This window comes from Eleginops maclovinus, chromosome 4 (assembly GCF_036324505.1).
Source record: "Eleginops maclovinus isolate JMC-PN-2008 ecotype Puerto Natales chromosome 4, JC_Emac_rtc_rv5, whole genome shotgun sequence".
NCBI classification, from domain to species: Eukaryota; Metazoa; Chordata; class Actinopteri; order Perciformes; family Eleginopidae; genus Eleginops; species Eleginops maclovinus.
In genome coordinates this window covers 28,016,433-28,039,903 of record NC_086352.1, presented here as the reverse complement: position 1 = coordinate 28,039,903, position 23,471 = coordinate 28,016,433, and the positions used below count along the sequence as shown (strand labels likewise).

The 23,471-nt window shown below is 41.3% G+C and overlaps 1 protein-coding gene across 10 annotated transcripts in view; it reads right to left on the bottom strand.

The window, feature by feature from the left end:
- Nucleotides 1–23,471, bottom strand: part of ppip5k1a (diphosphoinositol pentakisphosphate kinase 1a) — a 38,316-nt gene that overhangs the window by 2,784 nt on the left and 12,061 nt on the right. Inside the window, exons 4-29 of one of the 10 annotated variants that reach the window (XM_063881148.1) lie at nt 22,081–22,171; nt 21,890–21,975; nt 21,243–21,397; nt 20,086–20,187; nt 19,400–19,561; nt 19,185–19,306; nt 18,966–19,067; nt 18,202–18,288; nt 18,037–18,112; nt 17,796–17,905; nt 16,224–16,309; nt 16,001–16,126; nt 14,918–15,039; nt 14,137–14,319; nt 12,678–12,819; nt 11,999–12,222; nt 11,308–11,435; nt 11,098–11,212; nt 10,905–11,012; nt 9,976–10,104; nt 9,750–9,890; nt 9,312–9,405; nt 7,781–7,906; nt 6,035–6,097; nt 3,682–3,741; nt 488–625 (exon numbers count right to left, since the gene is read on the bottom strand). In XM_063881148.1, coding sequence (XP_063737218.1) covers nt 488–625; nt 3,682–3,741; nt 6,035–6,097; nt 7,781–7,906; nt 9,312–9,405; nt 9,750–9,890; nt 9,976–10,104; nt 10,905–11,012; nt 11,098–11,212; nt 11,308–11,435; nt 11,999–12,222; nt 12,678–12,819; nt 14,137–14,319; nt 14,918–15,039; nt 16,001–16,126; nt 16,224–16,309; nt 17,796–17,905; nt 18,037–18,112; nt 18,202–18,288; nt 18,966–19,067; nt 19,185–19,306; nt 19,400–19,561; nt 20,086–20,187; nt 21,243–21,397; nt 21,890–21,975; nt 22,081–22,171 — 3,078 coding nt within the window. The other 9 variants (XM_063881149.1, XM_063881150.1, XM_063881151.1 and 6 more) reach the window with 9 other exon arrangements.

Genomic DNA, 23,471 nt, shown 5'->3' with positions numbered 1-23,471 from the left:
GAAAGACTTTATCTAGCGGGACTTCTCAAAGCACGACTCTAAACTCTAGACTTTTTCCTGGACGAGAATTCATCAGACGAGAATTCACTGAGCGAGATTCTTCCGGTAGAGACTCTTCCGGACTGTTTTATACAAGACTTCTCCAAGCCCTTACGGTTGAGTCTACGCCCAGAAGACTCACTCGAAAAAGTCTCCCTGTGTGAGACTCTCCCAGGTGAGACTTCTCTGGACGAGACGTGGTTGGACAAGATATCAAGCGGAAAGGTAAAGAGTAAAGTTTTATTTATCTGTAAAGTCATAACGATAATGTTATCAGAGATCTACACCATCAACCTGAGACTGTCAATCGGAAAATAAGCATTTTTTGTGAACGTACAATTATGCATAATTGCCTGGATTAATGCATTTCACCCTCTCCATCAGCTACAGCGCTGATGATAACGATTTCTACAGTAAATGACATTTATTTATGCTTTTTTTTTTTTACCTCTGGTAGTCCTTGTGTGTGGATCCCCTGCGCTCTGGCACACACCGGCGAGGAACTCTGCGACCTGTTTTAGGGACAGGGAGTTGTGCAGTGTTTCCAGCGGATAGATGGAGGGCACCATGGAGCAGCCTTCGAAGCCTGCATCAGAGGAGAGACATGGCGCCCGCAGGCACATCAGCACTCAGTTAGACCTCAAAGTCAGAAGAGGAGCAGGCAGAATGCCACTTGTCACCAGACACCAATGCCTATATGCCACCCATACACTACACCTCCACGTGGTGCTCCTTTTATCCTGCTCCTGTTTCTGAACAAGCCCTCAAACTCTTGCCAGCCCCTACGGTTCACTTCCACACAGGCAAGTTGCAAAAATCACCATGCCAAGACAACATGACACCAAATCAAACGGCAACAAGTCTACACATCTCTTAGATCCTAGTTTTATTTACAAAAGCAAGCTCAAAAACATCACTAACTGGTGAATCCACACACAATCTGCTGCTCTAACAGCAGTAGTAAAAGCTGTCCAGCTAAAGTTCAACACACGTTATCCACGGCACTTCATCCACTGTTAGTTCACAACCAAGTCACTAGAGCCGCTCCCCATTACAAAGTGTCAAACTACAGCTTGCCTCCATCGTCTAAACACCTCAACCGGAGGACGTTTTTACTGCGTTCCTCTGCACCCGGTGTGAGTACAACCAAATGTACAGCAAACAAGCAGGAACCACATGCTGGTTATAGTCAGATAGGACGGCAGCTGGCAGGTCAAAAGAAATTCAAACAGCAGCTGATTCCACAGAGTTTCTGTACCGTTCAGGATCATGGACGCTAGCTAGTGCTGATAGATTATCTGACTGGAACTGGAAGTATAAAATCTTTAATCTTGCACGGAGACAGCTTCGTCAGCAGCCTTACTACAGCAGCAATCTGCTTATGTGTCACCTAACCAATAAACATCATATATTATGCCGCCACGGACCAACTGCCAATGTGATATATGCAATATGTTGATTTATAAACAGTTTGTGGACGAATGTACCGATAATGTTTACCTTTCTATTGATTTTCTACAGTATACTTTACATAGGGGTGGGTATATCCTAAGTGTTTTGATACGGATGCTAATGGTTCTACGAATGTAAGATATTTTCACTTCAGAATCCTGACATGTGAAAAAATGTTTACTTCTCAGTGCATCGTTTTTTATGTTTTCTGACCAGCAGCAGGATTTTTGCTGCAAAAAAATACAGTCAAAAATGATCTATTTCTTGTTTAGATCAAGTAAAATCTGAACACTGCTCAGTTTGTATTATTTTGTTGTCTGTTGTCTAGTATTTTATTGAAGAAGTGCTCGTGCCCCCTGTCTGCTGCTACTGCAATTAGATTTCCTACCTAGATAAACAAAGGGTTTTTATTTCTAGGTGGCCTTAACCTAAAAGTGACAGAAGTAACAGCGAAAGTGTGTGTTGCTATGTGCGTGACGCATGATCAGAATAGTAATGCCAATTTGTTTTGTCTCGGTATACAAGTTATAACAGCTTTTTGGTGAATTTATGAAATACAAGTCATTGTTGATACTATACTTTGGGGAATGTACATGTTTTTATAACATTAAGTGAAGAAAAAGTATACGTTTTAACCTGCAAAGTATTAATCGTCAGACATTCATAACAATGGCTGCCGGAATCTTTAAATTGACCTTTGAAGGCTTACATTTTATGGTATAATGTTCTGTATTTCTGTTTAGGATCCATGTTAATCAGTTTGTTGTAAATAACTAAAAACTTAAAATCAGTTTTTAAAAGTATTCCACAGAAATAAGGGGACAGGTTTGTCTTGAAAAATAAACATATACTTCGAAAAAATATCATTTCAGCTCTTTTGATACAAGCTGAATTAATTACGTGATAGTAATTTTTAAGCAAAAGCACCACAAATGTTCAGGAATATTTAATATAAAAACTACAAAAAGTGAAATGTTTTTTAGTGGCTCCCCTGCATTTTATATCTTGGTACGCCTAAATTGCAAAAATGATGCCTTCAATTGTATTTGACAGAAAAAGCTTTAGGAATAAAACCAAACGAACTGAGGATTTATGTATTGGCAAAAAGGGCAGGGGGTGGGTTACTGACACCCCTGCTAAGTGGAAGGATAGAACTTGCAAAATTTGCCCCAAAACCTCACACCACTCCAGCTTGCAATCTGCATAACAACAGACGCAGGCAAGCATGCAAAAACATCGAGAGGCAAAGCATGATGGTCCACCACAGAACAAGCACAGTCCCAACTGAAAACCGTGAGCAGCAGCTGGACAGGGTGTGAGGCTGCGGGTGTGGGGGGCGGGGCCAAGGGGCTGACCGTGGAGGTACTCTACGGGGTCCTGGCCGGAGATGAGCGAGTTGCGGAAGAGGCGGAGGTGGTAGGAGCACTGGTGGAGATGGTGGGCCAGAGCCCCGTCCAGAGAGAGTTGGCGGCCCAGGCTGAGGTCGGTGGAGAAACGCCTCAACAACTGGGCCACACGGTGCTCATCCAAGGGCTCTGAGGAAGAAGAGGGAGAGCGAGGATGGACAGAGGAGGAGGTGAAGCAGGGGGAAAAAAAGCATGAAACGATATAGGACAGGAAATAAAATGAGGAGGAATGGAGAGAGAAAAGAACTGAGGTACGATGCAGATGAAAGGGGAAAAAGGTGTTTGGAAAGACAGGAAGGGAAGCAGAGAGGAAGGAGGAATGTGTGTGTGTGTGTGTGTGTGTGTGTGTGTGTGTGTGTGTGTGTGTGTGTGTGTGTGTGTGTGTGTGTGTGTGTGTGTGCGCGCTGTACACACAAGTTACAGCCAACAACTCATCATGGCCGCCAAACAGCCGCAGATCAGGAGAAGCAGAAAATCATCTCGGCTACAAAAATCCACCAAATTCAGCAAAGCTTATAACGAGACGATTGAAATTAAAAACACGTTGCTCCTCTGCCGTCTCTCCAATTTATTTTAAAATAACCAATCCATGAGAACGCACGAAGGAGCAAGAGTGACACAAAACATTTACAGGAAGCGATAGAGCCCAAAATAAAACGCAGCCGGCTCTCCAAACAAACAATGCAGCAGCTTGAACATGTGCAGCTGAAACTACGGTTGTACATCTGTCGTCAAAGCTGCAGCTGGACATTTGGTGCCAACACAAGGGGGGGGGCCGTCGTACCTGTTGCAGTGCACCAGACAGGTGGAGCCACTGCTACGGTGGATGTGTCATCTTTAGTTCCTGTGGTGAATAATATATGTAAGAGAAAAGTAACATTCTAACAGTGTGTGGAAGTTATGTTGACTATTGGCACAGTGCTATCTCACAGGAAGGGTTCTGGGTCATTTGAAATCCCACTGTAGTGCTCACACTTGCTCTGGGTGATGAGGACTGCCAAGGAGCTTTGCCAGAGAAACACTTGTGGATGAACATTTTTGCCTTTAAGACCACTTTGATACACTCATTTGCAAACAAAGGAAGCGATCCAACTTTCAATCCAAAAGCAGAAACATGAGAAGCTTTGCAAAATAGTAACTAGCCCAAACTAGCCCAGTTTGATCCATTCAAACCAGTCCTTGTTTCCACATTGAGTGAAAGGACAGAAAATAGTAGCTGGTATATTCACAACAATGTTAACATCTCATCATCTACAATTCCCTTCTTCCTCCCAGACACATTTACTCAAGAAAATTATCCAAAATCAAGATAAACATCACAAGTGAGACCACACACATTGTCATTACACATCTTCAATAAAAGTGTAATTGTTTGCTGTTTTTCAAGTCTTGAAACACACTGGACAACCACATAGGAAAACATTGAAAAAAGCATATGGAGATGAGATGAACAACGCTTTAACCCTTCCTCTGTTTGTACATAAGAGCTGATCCTTGTCGAGTCAGCTTTGATTGAACCATATTGACCCTTCAATCCACAAATTAGAGGTGGCGTTGTGAAAGAATAAATCACATAAGCATTATCGATGAGCCATAAATGACGAAGGGTTAAAGATGTGCTGCTGGTGACGTTAACAATGAGCTTATCTCACATCCTCTACAATGACGGCAGCAGGTGTGTTATTTATGTAATTACCGTGTATACATGCACCCACACTCATCCATCCACTGGAGAAAAATAAATTGGCGATCAATTTACAAATTGTATGAGAGATGTGAAACAGGGTTCCCACCCTTGGCTCAAAGCAGCTTTCTTCAGATGGCTCTTTCATCTAAAAAATAGGGCCCTATTATGCTCACGTTTGTTTTTTCTGTCTCTACTGTGACTTTAATGTTAAAAAGGTCTTTATTTTTCTCATACTGCCTGTGCTGCAGCACCTCTTTTCACCCTCTGTCTGAAACCAGAGCCCAGTCTGCTCTGACTGGTTAGCTGGCCGGCTCTGATGTGAATGACAAACCGCTTAGAGATGTCCCGCCCCTTAGCTTATCACGTACAATATGTTGGAGCGGTAGAAAATAGAAGCGCAAGTGTTATGTAGTGATGTCACTATCTGATGGATGAAAACAAAGGAGACCAAAGGCGTTTCGCGGGGGGTTAGAGGGAGAGAAACTCTGGGATTTTAGCCTTTGCAGACCATTTACTTTTTAATTTTAAGTAAAGTACAAGAAAAGGAAAAGCCCAAAAAGCATGAGGGACTTTTTAACGAATGACAAAAGTGAAGAGGCATAATTATTAAAAAATAATAATAAATCTGATTGCTGAAAGGTCCAAAAACAGGCCGGCAGGATCAATTAGTTTTATGAGTTAACTGATATTTGTTATATAAGGTTTTCTGTTGCGCAGGAGGACGAGGAGGTGTTATCTTTTTAAGGTGAATAATGTTTAACAGAAAGGATTTCATGGCATTGAAAAACAGGATCCATTGTTTTTGGAGCCCCGCCCACATAAGGGACTAAAAGTCTTCTGCTTCCTCTCTTGCAAGTCTCCAAACTTTAATAAAGTAAGACACTAAGGACAGACTACAAAAATACTTCATCGCTGCACCACTCTATTGAAGTGCTCCTCTATTAGATCCAATAAATCCACTCCATATAGTAAATCATGGCTGATATAATAAAAAAATGATTTGTCTTTTGGTTAAAAAGAAAGTCTAAGAATATAATAAATACCAGGTAAAAGGTAAAAACATATAATCAGAAAAGATTACCTGATTATTACAATGTTTTTCTTACAGGTTTAAGTACTGTTAAGAAGTGTAGTTCCTGCTACACTGCTATGAGGTCTTTGTTAACATATCCTGACATAGCCTGTCTTTTACTTTGTGGATTTTCTAAAGTTGGATGACCAGTGGGAACCCTGGTTAGAAAGATGATGTCAGGTAGTGTTAGAAAGTAAGTCCAAAGCATATGGGTAAATAAATAAAAAATTGAATTATTAGGAAAAAAATGTACAAAGACATCCTGGAATGCTGGAGGGCCATGTGAAAACAAAACCCAAGGTCAAAAAACAAAAAGTTTGAAGACATGCAAGACACAGGGAGGTGAAGTGGAAAAATACTTGAAGGAAGCAGACGTACCATTAGTCGGAAACTTTGCAAACGACACAGAAAATCGTTTTACTGCCGGCATAGACAACAACTCTGAGGAAATAAAAAAATTTAAAAATCACTAGGAGCCACAGGAACTTGTGTCATCATGTTTTATCCTTTCCCTGTTCTTCTCTAAAAGGTCAAACAGCACCTAGTCAACTGCGTGGGTTTGAGGATCCCCTGAACTACCTGAAGTTACTGTTAGAGATATCTGACGATGTTTGAAGATGACTGTGGGGCATCGATGGAGTGAGATGAAATGTTTGAACTTAGGAGGTGAAGAGTACACACCGAGGGCGAGAACACTTGGAAAAAACAAGCCCAATATTCAGCCCTGCTTGAGCTCTAACCATGATGACATCCCAGTAAATTGCTGTTCAGCCTCCGTGTCATTTAGGGAGACGACAATAAAAACTAGAGAACCTGACCCGGATGTTTCTTAATGGAAACACTTTTTTTTTAAAATCACATCAACGCTACACTCACGGAGGAGCATGCTCTGATTCTCGACTGCATCGACTAGTGTGCTTCCTTTGATTCTTGAGAGGGAAGTGGAACAAGATGGAGGACAAAGACAGGCAGCGAAGCTACATGTGAGAGAACCAGGAGCCAACTGTACGTCTGCGTAATGCCACAGTGACACCTCCTGGACGCCATGACAACAAACATCAGGCCCGAGCATGATGGATCCCTGGGTTCAATATCGACCGTTGCTTTTCACATTCAATATTATTCAAAAAGTGGTTTGAATAATATCTGCGCACAGTAACAGCACTAGCTTTTTAACTCCAGCAGCGGAGGGGCGGATGTGGATGTAAAACTGCTGTACGACTTCTACTATTAATTCAAACTTTAATCACATCAAAGTATCACAAATGTTTCTAATTTGCATGTCAGGAGCTGGCAGGCTACTAGTGATTGTTACCGGCTGTGATATAGACATGGTTGTATTGCTGAATAGGAAGTCAGTGCAGCCAGGGTACATGCAAGAAAATCATGATGTTGGGAATGAGGGGAAGTAAACGCAGACGTACTGATGAACAGTTGCTTTATACATGCAGTAGTTCTTATGGAAAATAAATAATCAAAATAAATATAGTATGCTTTTCAGAATCAAAATAATATCAGGCTTTCACTAAAATCTCATAACAAACTCACTTAAAAACGCAAAGTGCCACCTCTAATTCACAGCTAAATTGCAGTTCACAAACAGAACGTTATCAAAGAGAGCAGTCTCTAAATCCCCGACTCGACAAACCAGCATTGATTTTAAATACTCTACAGACACTGATTCTGTGCTACTCTTGCAGCAATGTTTCCTGTCTAAATTAGCCAGCATGTATACAAACTGCTAAAAACAAAAACACCAATTTTGACTCAAAGTGGTGTGGAGAAAACAAAAAAATAAGATGGAAAAATCCAGTGGTTTTGGTGGCTAGAATGAATATGGATACTATAAAATTACAAAAAAATTAGGATAACACATGTATGGGCATACATGTGTTAATCCCTGCCTATTTCTCATTTTTCCCCTAAAGCATATTCTTCCTATCCAAAGTTCTGCTGCTGCTATTGATCACATCATCTAACCACTAAATCAATACTAGCTCTTACCTAAATCTACAGAGATATTCCTACAGGACATTTGTGCGTGCCCTGAGAGGAAGTGTATAAGTCACTGATCTGCTGTTGCCCTGTGCAGGATTGTGAAGGAGCGCGGTCTCAAACACGTACCGTCTTTGTAGGACAGACTGCCGGTGGAGAATTTTTTGCGATGTGCGCGTGCGTAGTCCTGCAGGTTAGGGGCGCTAGAGGACCCACCTAGGACAGTGGTGCTGAAGAGCCCGGCGCACTGAGAGCCTGCGAGGGGGCGGGGTGGGGGGGGGTTAGTCACCACTACATATCACGCTGTTACTCAAAACAACTATCCAGAGAGAGACAGAGAGAAAAAGACAGAGAAAAAAGAGAGAGAAAAACAGAGAAAAAGAGACAGACAAGCAAAAGAGGACTAGGCGTCTCGTCCAAACATCCGTCCCTACATCTGGAGAAAGTTCAGCCACTATGGCAGGTAATGGGGGGTTAAAGGAAAAATGCATCCTGAAATCTTTTACTTTTTCTTATCAATTTGTGACACTTTCTAAAGTGCCATTTTGTAGTCAATCCACCCACAAAAATTCCTTTTGTTTTTTAGTTATACTTTTCCCTCATTTCCCAGGATGCTTATTAGTCCAAACCAGGAGCGCAAAAGAGCGGCATAGAAAAGAGAAAATAGAGCCCAAAGCAACAGAATTAGGCCTTAAAGTCCTATGGGTCTGCGGAACAGCAGTGCAAAACAGCGACTCCAAAAAGTGGTTGCATCTTAAATTGCTCTTTAAACAAAAAGGGGCCGACACACAAAGGTGATACGCATCTCTGATGTGTTAAACAGCTGAGACTGCAGCGCGTCCAAGGGGGGAATTATCTGAGGATCTGCGGCAGAGTAATGTTCTTCTGTATGCAGCTGCACTTCAACTCTGAATATAATTGCACGCCTTAGCATAGAATCTGAGCATGCCACTGATACACATTTATGATCCTTATCACATTAAACTCACGTCCATAGAATGAAAAAAAAACTGTACGTTGAGACCATAAAAAAGAACCCTGTCGCTCGTGGCAACATTTAAAAAGAGATTCTCCATGCAAGTGCAAACTGGACTATGGTACTGAGAAAATACTGAAATGTAGTTACTAAACTGTCAAGGTCAGATATAAAGATGTTTCATCGAATACTTGATTAACATCCAAAAAAGGCTGAAAATGTTGCCGTATCATAAGTCCATTGTATGTTGAGAGATAGGCAAATTCATTAACAAACACATATACATCCCCATGTGGAGAAACACTTTAAACACCAGCTGCTGACATGCACCCCCCCACCCAGTGAAAATACACCTCAGAGTGTATTATTAGGGGTGTCACATTGCTAAATTGAATATAGATTACAAATGTGATCACATACAACAAAAGGCTGCATGAAAATCTAAATATACATAGTTCAAAGATCTGTTGAATTTTGCAAATCAATACCAACAGCTGTCAAGAGCTGGGGAAAAGAAGTTTAAATAGAAAATCGAATTGTGACAACCCTAATAATAACCGTTACCATCCTCCCAGATCAATAGTTCTATAATGAAACAGGCCTTGCCCGTCTCCATCACTTTAAGACAATTCCCACAACCATCTACACATAGTTGCCATGGAAACAGTGCATTATTACACTTACCCAATCCACTTTGCTTCATCTCTGGGGATTGACGCGAGCACAGCGAGAAGAGGCGATAACTGCCTACTTTGGAGGAAGATGTCTCTGACAGAACCTGGAAAGCAAGGCAAAACACACGCACACGCGCACAAACAAAACCTTCAGACAGTGGTAACAGGGCAGCTTAACTGGATTACACAAATCTCAACTGCTGATTGCTCGTTTGCAGAATAAATGATGAACTTGAACATGAGGAGAGACCAAAGGTCTGGATCTATTAAAAACACTATTTTTAAAATCATATAAACAAATACATAATTCACTGCTGATCAGATTAGTGATTTGATGTTTGATAGAAGCTATTATGGCCACAACTCCTGAAGTCTAACATTAAAGAAACTTCATATTCTGGCGTAAAGAGTCTGTTCTTAGGTGTCTAGGTGGAGGAGTCTGCCTCACCTCCATGGATCCTGTCTTGTGATTGCGTATGAGTGGGGACTTCCTCTGAATGGTGATTGGCTCAGACAGTGGCACGGCGCGGTCGGTCTCATCTCGCGTGAGGTCCTCCAGGCTGCCGGGGTCCGTCTGCTTCTGCCCGTTCTGTACGTTCAGAGAGAAAAGGGAGAGCACACACATGCTGCTATCTGCAGAACTGAAACACAGAAACACTTCAACGGGATACTACCTGCCGAGCTACCTCAGCAGAAGCGGGTCTGAAGCCGAAGCCGGTCGGTGCGTTCTCCTCCTCCTCTACGCCTTTCACACCGGGGCTGAAGTGAAGCTCAACGTGGAAGCGTTCCTCAGAGGCCAGATCCTATTGGGCGGAACAGCCATATGAGGAGAAGGAGAAGGAGAAGGAGGAAGAGGAAGAGGAAGAGGAAGAGGAAGAAGAAGCCCTTAATGGTCTCACAGAGGGGAAATTTACATTCTGCATTTGACCCATCCTAGCCTTAGGCGCAGTGGGCGGCCATTATGCACGGCGCCCTGGGAGCAGTGCAGGGAACGTGCCTTTGCTCATGGACACCTTGCAAGCACTGGGTCTTTCGGGGTCTTGAACCGGTGACCCTCGGGGTCCCAAGCCAAAATCCTATGGACTTCGCCACCACCGTCCTAAATACATTTTTTTTTATAGACTTTAATATGATAAACGAGTTGAATTACAATAAGTATAATGTGTTTAATTTTGTTAATATTTTACAAGCAGTCAGTCACACAAAAACTAGCCTTTTAAAACACATTACGTTTGATTGAGCTTAAGATTTTATCCAAAGTGATTTACAATAAATCATGAAGACAAGAAAGTGAGGAAATTGCAGGTCAATTTGCTTCAAATAAGCCAAGCCATTGTTAGTATTATTGCAATACTTTTAAATGAGCTAACTCTTTAAAAAAACCTATATATTTTTTTTTTTTGCACTTTAAAAAAACGACATTATATCAAAAACCTTCAGATTAACAAATCAATTGGAGAAGGGTTCAAATCCGAGTTGACCTTTTATTCTTTTTTAAAAATCATACACAAATGTATAAACACAAACAAGGTAGCAGAAAAATACAATATGTGGAGGCTATTTTCCAAAATGGCTCTGGGTAACAAACCAACAAAATCACTACCTTGTTGTTGTCCTCATACAGCATGATGACAATCTGAGTCATGTAGTTGAGCTCAGAAACGGCGCTGAGGTAATCCATGGCACGCTTCCACTGCTGGTCGTTCTCCTCCTGTGGCAAATGCATCTCATTTTTCACTTTTACCCCCATCTGAGCAACATTTTAAGTTCTGTAGGACTGATGTTTGAGTACTTACATCGAGCAAGCCTCCGTAGCGGAAAATGCTGAGCAGGGAGTGGACGTGACTCTCACTGGTGAAATATAGACGCGTCCTTACATGGCGCCCAGGAGACATCACTCCTCGAGAGTACCTGCATACAAGACATTATTGTTCTCGGTGCTCCAAAAATCAGTCAAAACACTTTGGAGCCATCTAAAAAGCTGCACATTGGATTTATTAACTCACAGAGGGTGCAGTTTGTTGACAGACTCGTCCTCGTGGGTCCTCTGGAGGTCGAGCTGTATCTTTCTGACCAGTGGGAGGCAGTGGGTGTATGCTATGTCCAACTTCTCCACTCTATTTATGCCGTATTCCTGCGGGAAAAAAAGAAAAATGTGATAAAAAAAACCCCGCTACACAGCTGCTGAAAACATAATATCATTGATCAGTTTTGGGTGTGATATCCTTGTATCACGTTATATCGAGTGCGTTCAGTGGTCATAAAGAAGTCAAGTGGGATGCTAAAGAACAAGTCAACAGTATCATATATCAGCACAGAGTAAATATATCCAGGATTTCAACTTTTGAAATCCTTATGATTCTTTTTCATATTTTTTTCACACAGCAACTTCATTTTCATGTGTGTCTTTTAAATTTGAAGAAATTTGTAACAAGAGCTTTGATAGAAGTTAAAAAAGAAAGTATTTGCTTTAGAATAAAAGTAATAATAATAAATACATTACATTTATAAAGCATTAAGCATTGTTATTACTTTAATTCTGCAAAAAATGCTTTTTTAAAAACAAAATATTTTGCTGTGATTTCTTTTTTTGAGATAATCTTGGAAAAACCAAAAAGACCTGGCGGTGACCAGATAAAGAACAGTCTTCTCTCCGCCCTTTCCATTATCCTCCCTCCTCCACCTCCCCTCCCTCACCTGTGGAATGACGATGTCGGCCAGAGCTCGAGACAGTCTGAACAGCTCCAGTGTGTCCTCCAGGCCCAGGGTTGCATTGTGGATGACGTCGTACTTCACGCAGTCGTAGATGTCGGGGATTTTGCTGATGTCGTAGCGGCCGTTCTTCATGCGGAAATCTCTCTCGAGTTTGGACCAGCGCTGCAGCATCAGCTCCAGAGTCTCACTGTGGTATAGCTGCAGGTCTGGTGAGAGGCGAGGAAGAAGATTATTTAAATTGCATGACAAACCAAACTCAATATGATAGAAATTGATTATCATGGGAGTTATCCTGCAAAGACAGGCATTACTTTTCAAGCTTTCAGGTTAACAAAATAAAAGCATTCATCTATAAGTCAATCAATTTCTATTTATGTACCCCAATATCACAAATAACACATTTGACTCAGGGTGCTATGTTAATGTGTACAGCATTCGATACACTCTGTTTTTAGACCCTCACATCGTACAAGGAAAAACTCCCAAAAGGAACCGGACAGTTAATGGGGGGAAAGAAATGAAAGAACCATGGACGAGAGCGACAAAGATGGGATCCCTCGCCCAGTATGGAAGGACGTTCAAACATCTGTTAAGTAGTTACTAAAAAACACTCTATACTCTAAAAAGCTTTACAATGGCTGTATGGCAGATTTCTGCTCACCAGCTGACTTGGGGTCCTCCATCCTTTTGCGGATCTGCGAGGTGAGGCTCTGAATGAGGGCGTACACCTGGTCACATGTAGCCACAGGGTTCTCCACAATCTTCATTGAATTGACCAGAGAGGCACTACCGGTTGGGGCCAGCTGTCACACAAAAAAGAAAAAGCACAAAAAGTTGTTTAATTAAAAAGCCAATCACACAGAACAAATACATCCTGACCCGATAAGTGCAACACTGCTACACCTTTGTCATTTTATATAATAGAGAAAAACATAGGAATATAATTCATGCTAATAGTTAGCTCAAGACCAGGTCATTTATCCTCTGAATGATCGAAGGGTGACAATAAGGTTATCTCTTAGTATCATTCCCTCATTCTAAATAGTACTGTTAGTCAAAAAGCAATCTGTAATTTGTAGGTTAGGTAGAGTTAAATGAGATCACATTACTATTTGAAGAAACACTTTGGGAGGAGTAGCTGTAGTGGAACTTTTTTTAACAAGCACACAAACATGTTCGCAGCCAAGTATAACCACAACATGAGTCTGTGAGCGGCTCAACTTGTGCCATTAAATTAATTCACTGAAGATAGAACTTTCCCAGTGAGCCGGGCCTTCAGAACTAAATATATCTTTAAAAAAAAGGTTTTAATCATATATCAGGCCTGTGTGATCTGGTTCAACACTGGTTATCCCAACAATGACTCGCACAAACAGCCATCTCATGTGTCCCAGTTATTTCCCACTTACAAAAAAAAAAGAAAATCTCAGTCCTTGCCTCTCTAAGATCTACAGACTGAACTCCTGCCTGCATTTGTTAATTAGTATAATTAAGCTGAAACCGGCCAAAAATAAAAAGGTAATGACAAATGGCGCAACACCCCACGTGTGCTTCCTATGTAAAACCAACAGGCTACACACACGAGTCTACAACAGTGTTTCTCAATGTTGTTTTCCTCCCTACCTCCTCAGGCGCTCATAAGGATATGGATGTTCCACAACAAAAACACGCCTGTTTACTATCCTAGCTGCAAAGTGATGGCACAAGCTCCCAGAATAAATACCCATCGCTTTAACCGTGGCAAATAATAACTAATAATTTCTGAATCCACTTAATGTAATATGCATTCGATAAAAGCATCAGCTAAATGAAATGAAATTGAAAGAGGACATTTTATGCTCATTATCAGGTTTAATGTTTATATTTTGTTCCTCTACTGTGTCATGTCTCCATGCTTTAATGTTCAAAAAGCTCTTTATTTTTCTCATACTGCCTGTTCTGCAGCACCTATTTTCACCCTCTGTCTGAAACCTGTCTGCTCTGATTGGTCAGGCTGGCCGGTTCTGTTGTAATTGGTGGACTGCTTAGAAATGTCCCACCCTTGACTATTTACAAGCACAAAACATATATTTAACACTAATGGAAAGTGAAAGCCTAACAGGGCTCTTAAATGTAATCACCCTGTCGAAGTCCTCCTCGTTGAAGTCCCTGTCCTTCTGCAGGATGTCGTGCAGTCGGGCCTTGACGCGGTGCTGGCAGCTGCTCAGCGAGTCACTGTCGTTGTCTAGCAGCCCGTTCATGTTGGCGCTCTTCACCATCTGCACCAGGATGGGAGTCAGCTCCCCCTCCAGCGCCAGCAGACCCTGCTCACACACACAGACACACAGACATAATGAAGTGGTAATCCAGGATTTGTTTTGGCAACATCTATGATGCAAACAGGATAATCAGACCATTTTTTAACAGTGTGGCCAATACTTTAATATCCCGCAAATGACTAATAGCATGAGCTGTTGTACTAGGACTAAGAAACAAAACACTGATATTTTGTGTCACATTTATTTTGCAATAAAATGTTACAGTTTAATTTAAAATGTTTTATCATTCAACGGCCAATGGTTTAAAGTTTGCTGTACTTTTCAGAACACTTGCTTTCTTCTGGAAATATCTCTCCTTTTTTCTGTCTAAGTCCTTTGCATTTCTGCAGATGGCGCCGTTTAACTTCTATTCAACGGAGATGTTGACTCCATCTCATTCTAGACTCACACAGCTGAGGACACGTTTATTGTTAGTCTCTTAACATAAAACGTATCTCTGTATGTAAAAAGTAACAGCTGAATGGTTATTACAAAAGTTAACTGACAATATTTTGTTTTTGTTTGTTTCAACAATGATGCCTAGCAACAGCGATGAAACGTCTATTTTGTATGGAGCTGTTAAGAGTCCTGGAATTCTGCACACCTTTGCGAAAGCAGCGGCCGTCATCTGAACCCGGCCTTCATCGGACGCGTATATCTTCAGGTCGTGTCTGTAGGTGCTGTGTAACCGCAGTAACCCGCAGCCTGGGAACCCAGCATAGTCTCCTACAGAAACACATCGATGTCAACAATAACAAAATGTCTGGTGTAAAAGTCACTGTAAACTATCTGCATTTTTGTGCGTAACAAGCACAGTGTGAAAAGTTGACACCACCTTGGTATCACATGACTCCGACAAAGGATGTTATGAAAATACCTGAACGTTTTCTAACCCTGTGACCCCTCTGTAAATGTGCTAAAATATATGCGATTGTTTGCTCTGCTTCAATGAAGAGTGACACTTTCCTTGTCCAGGTTCTTTTGTTTACATCTCAGTCCTAACATCTCATGTTCTCTGGCCAAAGACTCAGGAAATCTTTGAGTAAATGCTCCAACTGTTGGCCCCCCCGCCCTCTTTTCTTTACAGCCAAGTGTTACGTAGTGATGTTACAGTAGTAAACAAAGGAGTCTAATCAAGGAGTTTCAGGCTTGTGTCTTTAAAAATAGAAATTGATATAATAACAGATCCTAGGCGTTTTTTCGAGGTGTTTGAGTAAAAGTGATCATAAACTAATTAACAATATTAGTTTATATCGATGACTATGTATGGTTCTTCTGACCCACTTTCCATGTCCCTCTTCCCTCCTATCGCTCTGGATCAGTGGCTATTCACTGTGGTGACATAATAAGCAATTCAAAGCCTTTCAGAGAGGAATCAACAGCCTCCTATTGTAGTAACAAACACCGATGATGGTGGTCTGCATGTGAATCCCTGTCTGTGCTTCAAAATATATTTCTTGCTGATACTTTTTACAGTTTTAAAATCTTCTTCAGCCCCACTGATCAGAGATGTAACATTTAACTTAGGCTTCTTTCCAAAGTGACTTACATTACTGTGGACATGCCTACAGGAGCAGTTTGAAGTGCCATGCCCAGGAACATTTCAACATGTTGTCAGGAGGTGGTCAGGGGTTTTCCATTTTATCCCCCACTTTTTTTCAGGAGGGAAACAAGCCATGTGTCTCACCTTGACCTCCGGGGTACATACAGCGGAAGGCCCTGCCCAGCTCCTCAGCCTGTACTCTGCCAGCAGGTGTCAGCTCGCCGCCCCACTTCAGCACCAGCAGCAGAGATGGACCTTCCTTACGTGTATCTGAAAATTAATTCCAAAGGCCCCAGTATTCAGCAATTTGGCCTGCTTTAGCTAGGCAGCATCATATTTTGAAAAATGTACCTAGATTTCTTCCTACCTTCTTCCTCACTCGAGGTTTTGGGCTGCCCATGGGGCAAGTAAGTTAGTTGCACTTTCCTGTTGATCCCCGAGAAGTGGCCGTACCTTAACAAGCAAGGAAATAGAAAATAGAATCATTAACACTCAAGCTTGGCTAGATAAACATGATTGCATTCCTCCCTATACCTATGATAACAACATCCTTATTATTGTTAGCAAATTGCCAGTGATTATGATAAGGACGACTACTAACAATGTAGGGTTGACTAAGAAACAGGACGTGCAGCTACAGGCCAGTAATTCCTTAAGCATACAGTCATAAATATGTCCAAAATATTAGGCTGACGAGTTCAGTAACTTGTGAGATTAGCTGTAGGAAAATCACAACACGGACATAACGATGATCTTCCATCTTGAGCTGAGAAAATAAATATTGTCATACACTTGTTTTTGAAAAATACACGACTAAAGTTGTGCATTTGTAAGTGCCACTACAACCTGGGCATTCAAAAGGTTACATGAAGACATTTACCCCAATGTTTTTACTGCTCTGTTAACAGGACAAACACCGCAGGCGTAACTCACTGAACATCAAAGGCTCTTGAAAGTTGTCTACGGCAGATGGTGACCTTTTGGAAACTCATTTATCATGATAGGCAGGGAAGGAAGCCAAAGAAAAACTTAGGAAACTCTCTTCCAAACACTTCTCACGCAAAAGGAAGCCCCAGAACCATGCATACAACCAAATTAATACCAAATCACTTTATCATTTTGTATTAAACAGATTAGTTGAATGCTCGATTCTGATTGGTACATGTGGACATTTCAGAGGTTCCTTAGGAGGATCAAGGGACTATGTGCAGTCATCAATCTGCAGAAAGAAGTCTGCTTGGTTTACGTCATATGTGGACAACAAACATTAGTTTGCATCCATCAGAAAAATTACATTCAATACCTTTTAGATATTGACTTTTATATTTGTGGAGAGCAAGAACATTTGGACTCATTATGGCTAAACCAGTAAAGAAAAGAAAAACACCACGAGAGTCAGAGAAATGAAAAGAGGAAGACAGACAGGAAGTAAACACTTACACGGTATGGGCTCTGGCAGTGTTTAAAGACTTGCTAGAGGAAAATAAATGTGTGCAGACTTGGACGGTTACAGTAAACCTGGATCGTTGCTGCTGTCATGTTAAGTTACGTTCCTGTCGCCGCAGTTCTATACGTTGGTACGCAAAAGACTGTTATTTTCTTAGCCGAAGCAATATGATAATTTTTAAGTCAGTAAAATCATTTTAAATCAACATTGTGAGTCAAACTGTTGGTTCATTTATTATGTGGCCGAGCGATCAAGGTCAAATGATCACGGTGGTCGGGCAATAATTCCCTAAATGTCCGCCTAGTTGCACAATATTCGTTAGAAAGTAAAACTAACCATTTGAGTTATTGCACTGTTAAACAGTTGAAACAAATCTGTAGTTCATTCTTAGGTTAAGGTTGTTTAAAAAATGTGCTGAAATGACCTAGAAATGAATGAAAATAAAACAAGATTTTCAATGGTTAATAAAGTGGCCCAGTTTGCTTGACTCACATTTCCAGAACAGTCTTCAGCTGCTCCAGTTTGGACTTCTTCTCCTCTATCTCGCAGTCATTGTGTTGTCCTAGTTCTGCTAACAACTGCCGTGTGATGTCCAGCACCTCCTGTTGGGTCAGAGGAACAAGCCGTCAGAGTTCTTACACACAGAGTTAATCACACACATGCTGGGATATTTGTGGTGTGGCTTCATGAGCTCAAACCTATTTAAACCTGCTTTTCTCTGACATATTCTTACCTGCAGCTGCTTTGGCTTCTTCAGCTTTAATTTCCCTGTTTTGTAGCCTCCATATTTTTCAAAAAGATCAAAGAACCTGCATGAATGAGACAGACGATAAATTAACAGAAAGTATGTGATATTTCTTTGTTGTGAAATTGAACCGCAGGAACAGAGGTAACCTACATGGGGTTACGAACTTCCATCTTCATCTTCTGTTTGGGCGTTCTGTCTCCGTGTCGGATGACAGCAATGACACAGCGCAGCTCCATCCTGGATATTGTATGAGTAAATTAATGACAACAGTAGCATGCCATTATTATACTGTTCTTAGGGCAACAGAAAAAAAAAAGGCAAAACTTGTCCCTTCAATTTCACGCTGACAAATCTATGGATAAAAATAGTTCACAAGTACACAATGTTGTTGGTTTAACTATGAGAACATTTATTTTTACCAAAAGCATTTAGGACACAACTTAATCATAACTACACCTGCAGTGCTACGGTACTTTAGGTATCTTGTAGTTCACTTAATTACACAACTTTTCCTCATACGTCTTAATTTATGATGATATACATTATGATGCATCTTTTATTGGACATTTTATTTTTATATAATAATTCAATATAATAATTGAATAAACTATCATATTGCAAACTCTCACTTTAAACAGTTTTTTAAAATAATATATATTGTTTTTAATATATTTTTTGGTCCAGTTTCTACCACTGAGCTGCCATTTTTATTTATTTTTTAATACGTTTTAATTCATATTTTTTATATTCTAAAATGTAGCAACTGTCATAAAATCCTATTTCTGTCAGCTTAAATCGTTTTCTGATTCTGATTCTAATAATGAAGGAACTATGCCAATTCATTTACACAGTCAGTCAACATACAGCCAGTGTAAATATGTGGCCAAACTGGTTAGACTAATGTCCTGACTCACATGGTCCCTGATGTAGTGGGAACAATGGGGATGTCCTCTGCCTCAGTGGGGATGGACCAAGGAATCTGAAACTGAGGAGCCAGCTCACGCATCACGATGTTCCTGTAAATACGAGACACAGAAATGTAATCTGCAGAAATACAATAAATAAAAAAGAACAAGCTCAAACAAACAGAAACATTTAAGTTGAAAAGTAAAGAAAACTAATGAAGGCGGTACCCAAGGATCTTGGCGCAGTCGTCATAGTACTTCATTGAGTTCTTCACAAAACTGAATCCGTTGACGTCGCACACATAGGAATGCCCGTTGGCTCGGAGAAGATCAAAGCCACACACAGTTTGCTGCAGTTAAGAAGAGAGGGAAACACAGTTCAGCATCAAGGAAAGAGCAACTAAGAGAAAGCAAGACTTCATCAACACATTGCCTTTTGTCACCTTGAATGCTAGGCAGACTTTACGAGCCACCAGCTTCTCCATGGCTGAGAGCATGACAGGGTAGCGGACCTCCTTCCCCTCGCTGTCTCTCTCCACCTTCCCGTCCAGAGCAGGGGACTTCCGGGCCTCAGCGTGAGCATAGTCGGGCCCCACAGTGTACACCTGAGGTCACATGAAACACCAACTCTCAATCAGAGACTTAGTTCTATGGGATGCACCGACTAAAAGCATTGTCCAATAACACAAAAAAAGAGCTGTGAAAAGTGAGGGGCTGCTGGTTCCTGAAGTGCTTTCAACAATCTGTTTTAGAAGTAGTTCTCTTGAAATTATATCCCAGACTTATCACAGGCGCAATGGATGTAATATAAGAACCAAGGGATTTAGGATATGACCCATAGTTTACATTTTTCAAATATGTTTGAGAGAAATAAAGTTTTCAATACAACTTCGGCATGGTGGACGGCTCTAAATTCCACACTAGTCATGAGTCAAGATTAGGTTTCCTTGCAAAGATTGCGAGTACGAGGTGCAATTCCGAGCAGTAGTTTTTTTAGACCCAGTCGTAGATCTTTTCTACTGATGATTCAAAGTGCAGTTTCATACAGTTCCAATGGGAAAAACGACTTTGACTTTAAAAAGGGATTGATTATTTTCTTCTTTTATTTTAATCAATCCTCGGTCCATACCTTAACATCGGTGCCATCTGTTGGCATGAACTCTTCATAGATGTACGAGCCCGTCTTCCTCACATTGCTCTCTGGCGAGTACACACTGCTGCGGCTCCCGATCTACAAAAATCACACAATGAGTGAAACATGTTATCATTTTTAAAAAACAGCCGTTTCAACCCGTTACCACAGCGCACTCTGAACGGTCTGAATAACATCCATCAGTAACGACTGCAGCTCTGTGTTTGACACAGTTGTGCCAGATTTATGATAATGCTCGTTTTCTGGCAGAGCAATAGATTCATGTACCAGTACAACACAAGCCATCACCTAGACTACTGCTTGGTGTGTTTCACTCTGTTCTGTTCCTGTGATAATACTTAAAATGTCAAGACCAGCTTTCGGCGTCTAAAACTTTAAGTCTAAATGGAGATTCAGAAAAATCCCTATCAAATAAATTGTGTCACTGTAACAAAGTGTGAAAGTAACAGTGGGCTTCCTGTTTCAGCTAATATATTAACAATTTACGTCGGGATGAGTAGGATTCGTGAGGGGCGGTTTGTAAACAAAGCGTTCAAATATTAACCCTGATCTTGGCCAAATGACAAAAGAAATCCACAGCTCTGGTCCGTGTAGGGCTAGGTTGCTCGCTAAGATGGTGAAAGCCAACCCTAGACTGTTTTCCTGTTCTAGATTTTTAATTTTCTCTGCATTGAGCCACGCAATATTTGCATTTTTCCAACATTGTGTATGCCACTTTCATAGATTCCTCTTGGATGCTTGGGCAGGATCTGGGACCTAGTCTCTATTTTCTTTTTTTTTTTTAAAGGAGGTTGATGCCCAAAATAATCCTAAATGGTTGGAAATAAACTCATGGTAATTTCAAGCAGTATAAAGAAAAAAAAAAGTCAGATGACTGCAAGCTCTCTGCAGATAGACACACGCTTCTAGTGAGTCATGAGTAATGATTGACATGGATTACATTTGGCCCAAGTCTATATGGATAAAGTTATTTTAGGAAACTCCTCTCACTCTGCCTTTAAATATTAACATAGTGGACCGTTTTTTCAACGTTAAACTGGTGTTGACTGGGAGTTTTAACATTTTGCAGGATAATCGGATAATAATTTCATATCATTTTGCCATTGATTATTTTACTAAAGAAGTGCAAGCACCTTTCTGAAGAGTCTCTGGCTACCTCCACCAGCAGAGGTGGGGTAGTAGATGTAGACGTTGTGGTCCTCGGCGCAGACGGGCTTCTCAACAAAAGGCTTTTGGAAAATCTCTCCATTCACCTCCACATGGTCTTCTCCCTCCACCAGGTTACACTCTGAGACACACAGAGAAACATCTTTCTGTAAGCCAGGAAGACCCTTTTCATCACCCCCTTAAATACACACTGATGACACCTGCCCCCCTGAGTGTTTACTCTTGGGCCGTGTGAAGCAGCTCTGCACTCTGAACCATGTGCCACTCTGATTGGTGCTGTTACAAAAACAGTCATCACATTTAAGGACAAACATCAGACCCCTGGCGAGTCACTGTTCAAAAACAGGATTTAAAGGGCAGACTCGTCACAGCACTTAAGAATGGTACCCTGGAAACTGCTTCACATTTGATACTATATTTATCTACAAGCTGAAGTAAAACAATTGCAGCCTTAGATTAATGGCCTCAAGACGCTAGAATGACAGGGGCTGTTTGTCTGAGAGCTTTTTCTGTAGGAACAAAAAGCTTGAAAACTAAAATGAGAAATGGGGTACATGTATTTTGTGCATTCTATTGTGGTTTCTGTGTGTGAAGTAAAAAAAGGCAGACTGACCATCTGGTTTATCTGGGTCGCGGTTCAGCACAGCATAGCGCGGTAGGTCAATCCCTTCCTCCTGCAGGATGCGATACACCTCCCTCCTGTTAAAAAAGTAATAATAACATGAATAAATGAAAGGGTTTTGTATTGACGTTGTCACTCTGCTTTGCGTGGATGATGTGAACCACTCCAGGATGTGCAAGTACCTGTCCTGTATGTAGTACTGCATGTTCAGGTCGTTGAGGAGCAGGGGGTTTCTCAGTTTGGCATAGCTCACCGCCTTATCCAGCGGGAATCCTGGTGAACATGCAGAGAAAACATATTCAATGAACATTGTCATATTATTTTCAATAATTCTGAGACATAAGAGAAACCACTCGAGATACTATAGACTGACACACGGATGGAATGGTTCTAAAAATAATGCTGACATTGTATAACAAGACAGGCAGGCTCTGTTTAGTGTGTAAGTGGTTGGGCAGTTGATAAGAACCCCATGTGATCACACAGACAGCAGTGTATGCTGTCTGGTAATGTTCTCTTCTGGTGGAAAAAAAAGTCTCTGCTGCCACTGCAAAAACAAAGTAATAAAACAAACATTTCACCTAAGAATTTTCTTCCTGAAGGTAACTTTAGTTGAATAAGTACAAGAACTCCAAAGAGTATGTGTGGGATGGCATCTGGAAGGATGTGACCCATGACCAGATTATCATAACATATAAAAAGTGTTGCTTGGATACTGACATTTACGTACAGTAACATTGGGCTGCATGATGAACGATATTTTCTATAATCACTCTTTTCTTAAAGGGATCTGCCTGAGTGTCCGTTACTTGGATTTAGAAAGCTCTTCTAAACCAGTTCAATGTTTTTGTGCACAATAGAGTCCAAGCTATAGAGTGGTATAATGCATAAAATAAATACATAAAACTCCCAGGAAGTTGTAGCTGTTCACCACCTCCCCCCCCCCCCCCTGAGGAGGTGGTGAACAGCTACAGCTTTTCTGGGAGTGCACTTGAACAATAAACTGGACCGGAGTGACAACACTGATGCTCTCTTCAGGAAGGGACAGAGCAAGCTCAGGTCCTTCAACGTGTCTACGAGTCTGTGGGGGCCAGTTTGCTCTTCTTTGCCGTGGTGTGCTTGGTTGGAAACACCAACAAAAGGGATGCTTACAGGCTGAACAAGCTTGTGAGGAAGGCTAGCTCTGTTGTTGGAGTTAAACTGGACAATCTGGAGGAGGTGGCTGAGGGGAGGATGAGGAGGAAACTGGACAGTATCCTGAATAACCCCTCCCATCCCCTCCATGCAGAACTAGTGAAGATGAGGAGTACGTTCAGCCACAGACTCATCCCACCTCGGCTCAGCACTAAGTGCCTGGGAAACTCCTTGTTGTGTAGCCATCAGGCTGCACAACAAGGGGTTAACCATGTGACTCACTGACAATAACCTGGACTGCACATCAAGCCTGCACTCTTGCACAAATACTTTTACCTGTATCAATCAATGTAAATATATTTAACAATCCGGATACAAAATGTATATATGTTCATTGAAGTCCTTAATGCCGTTTTTTGTCTTAACAGATGCTTACCTG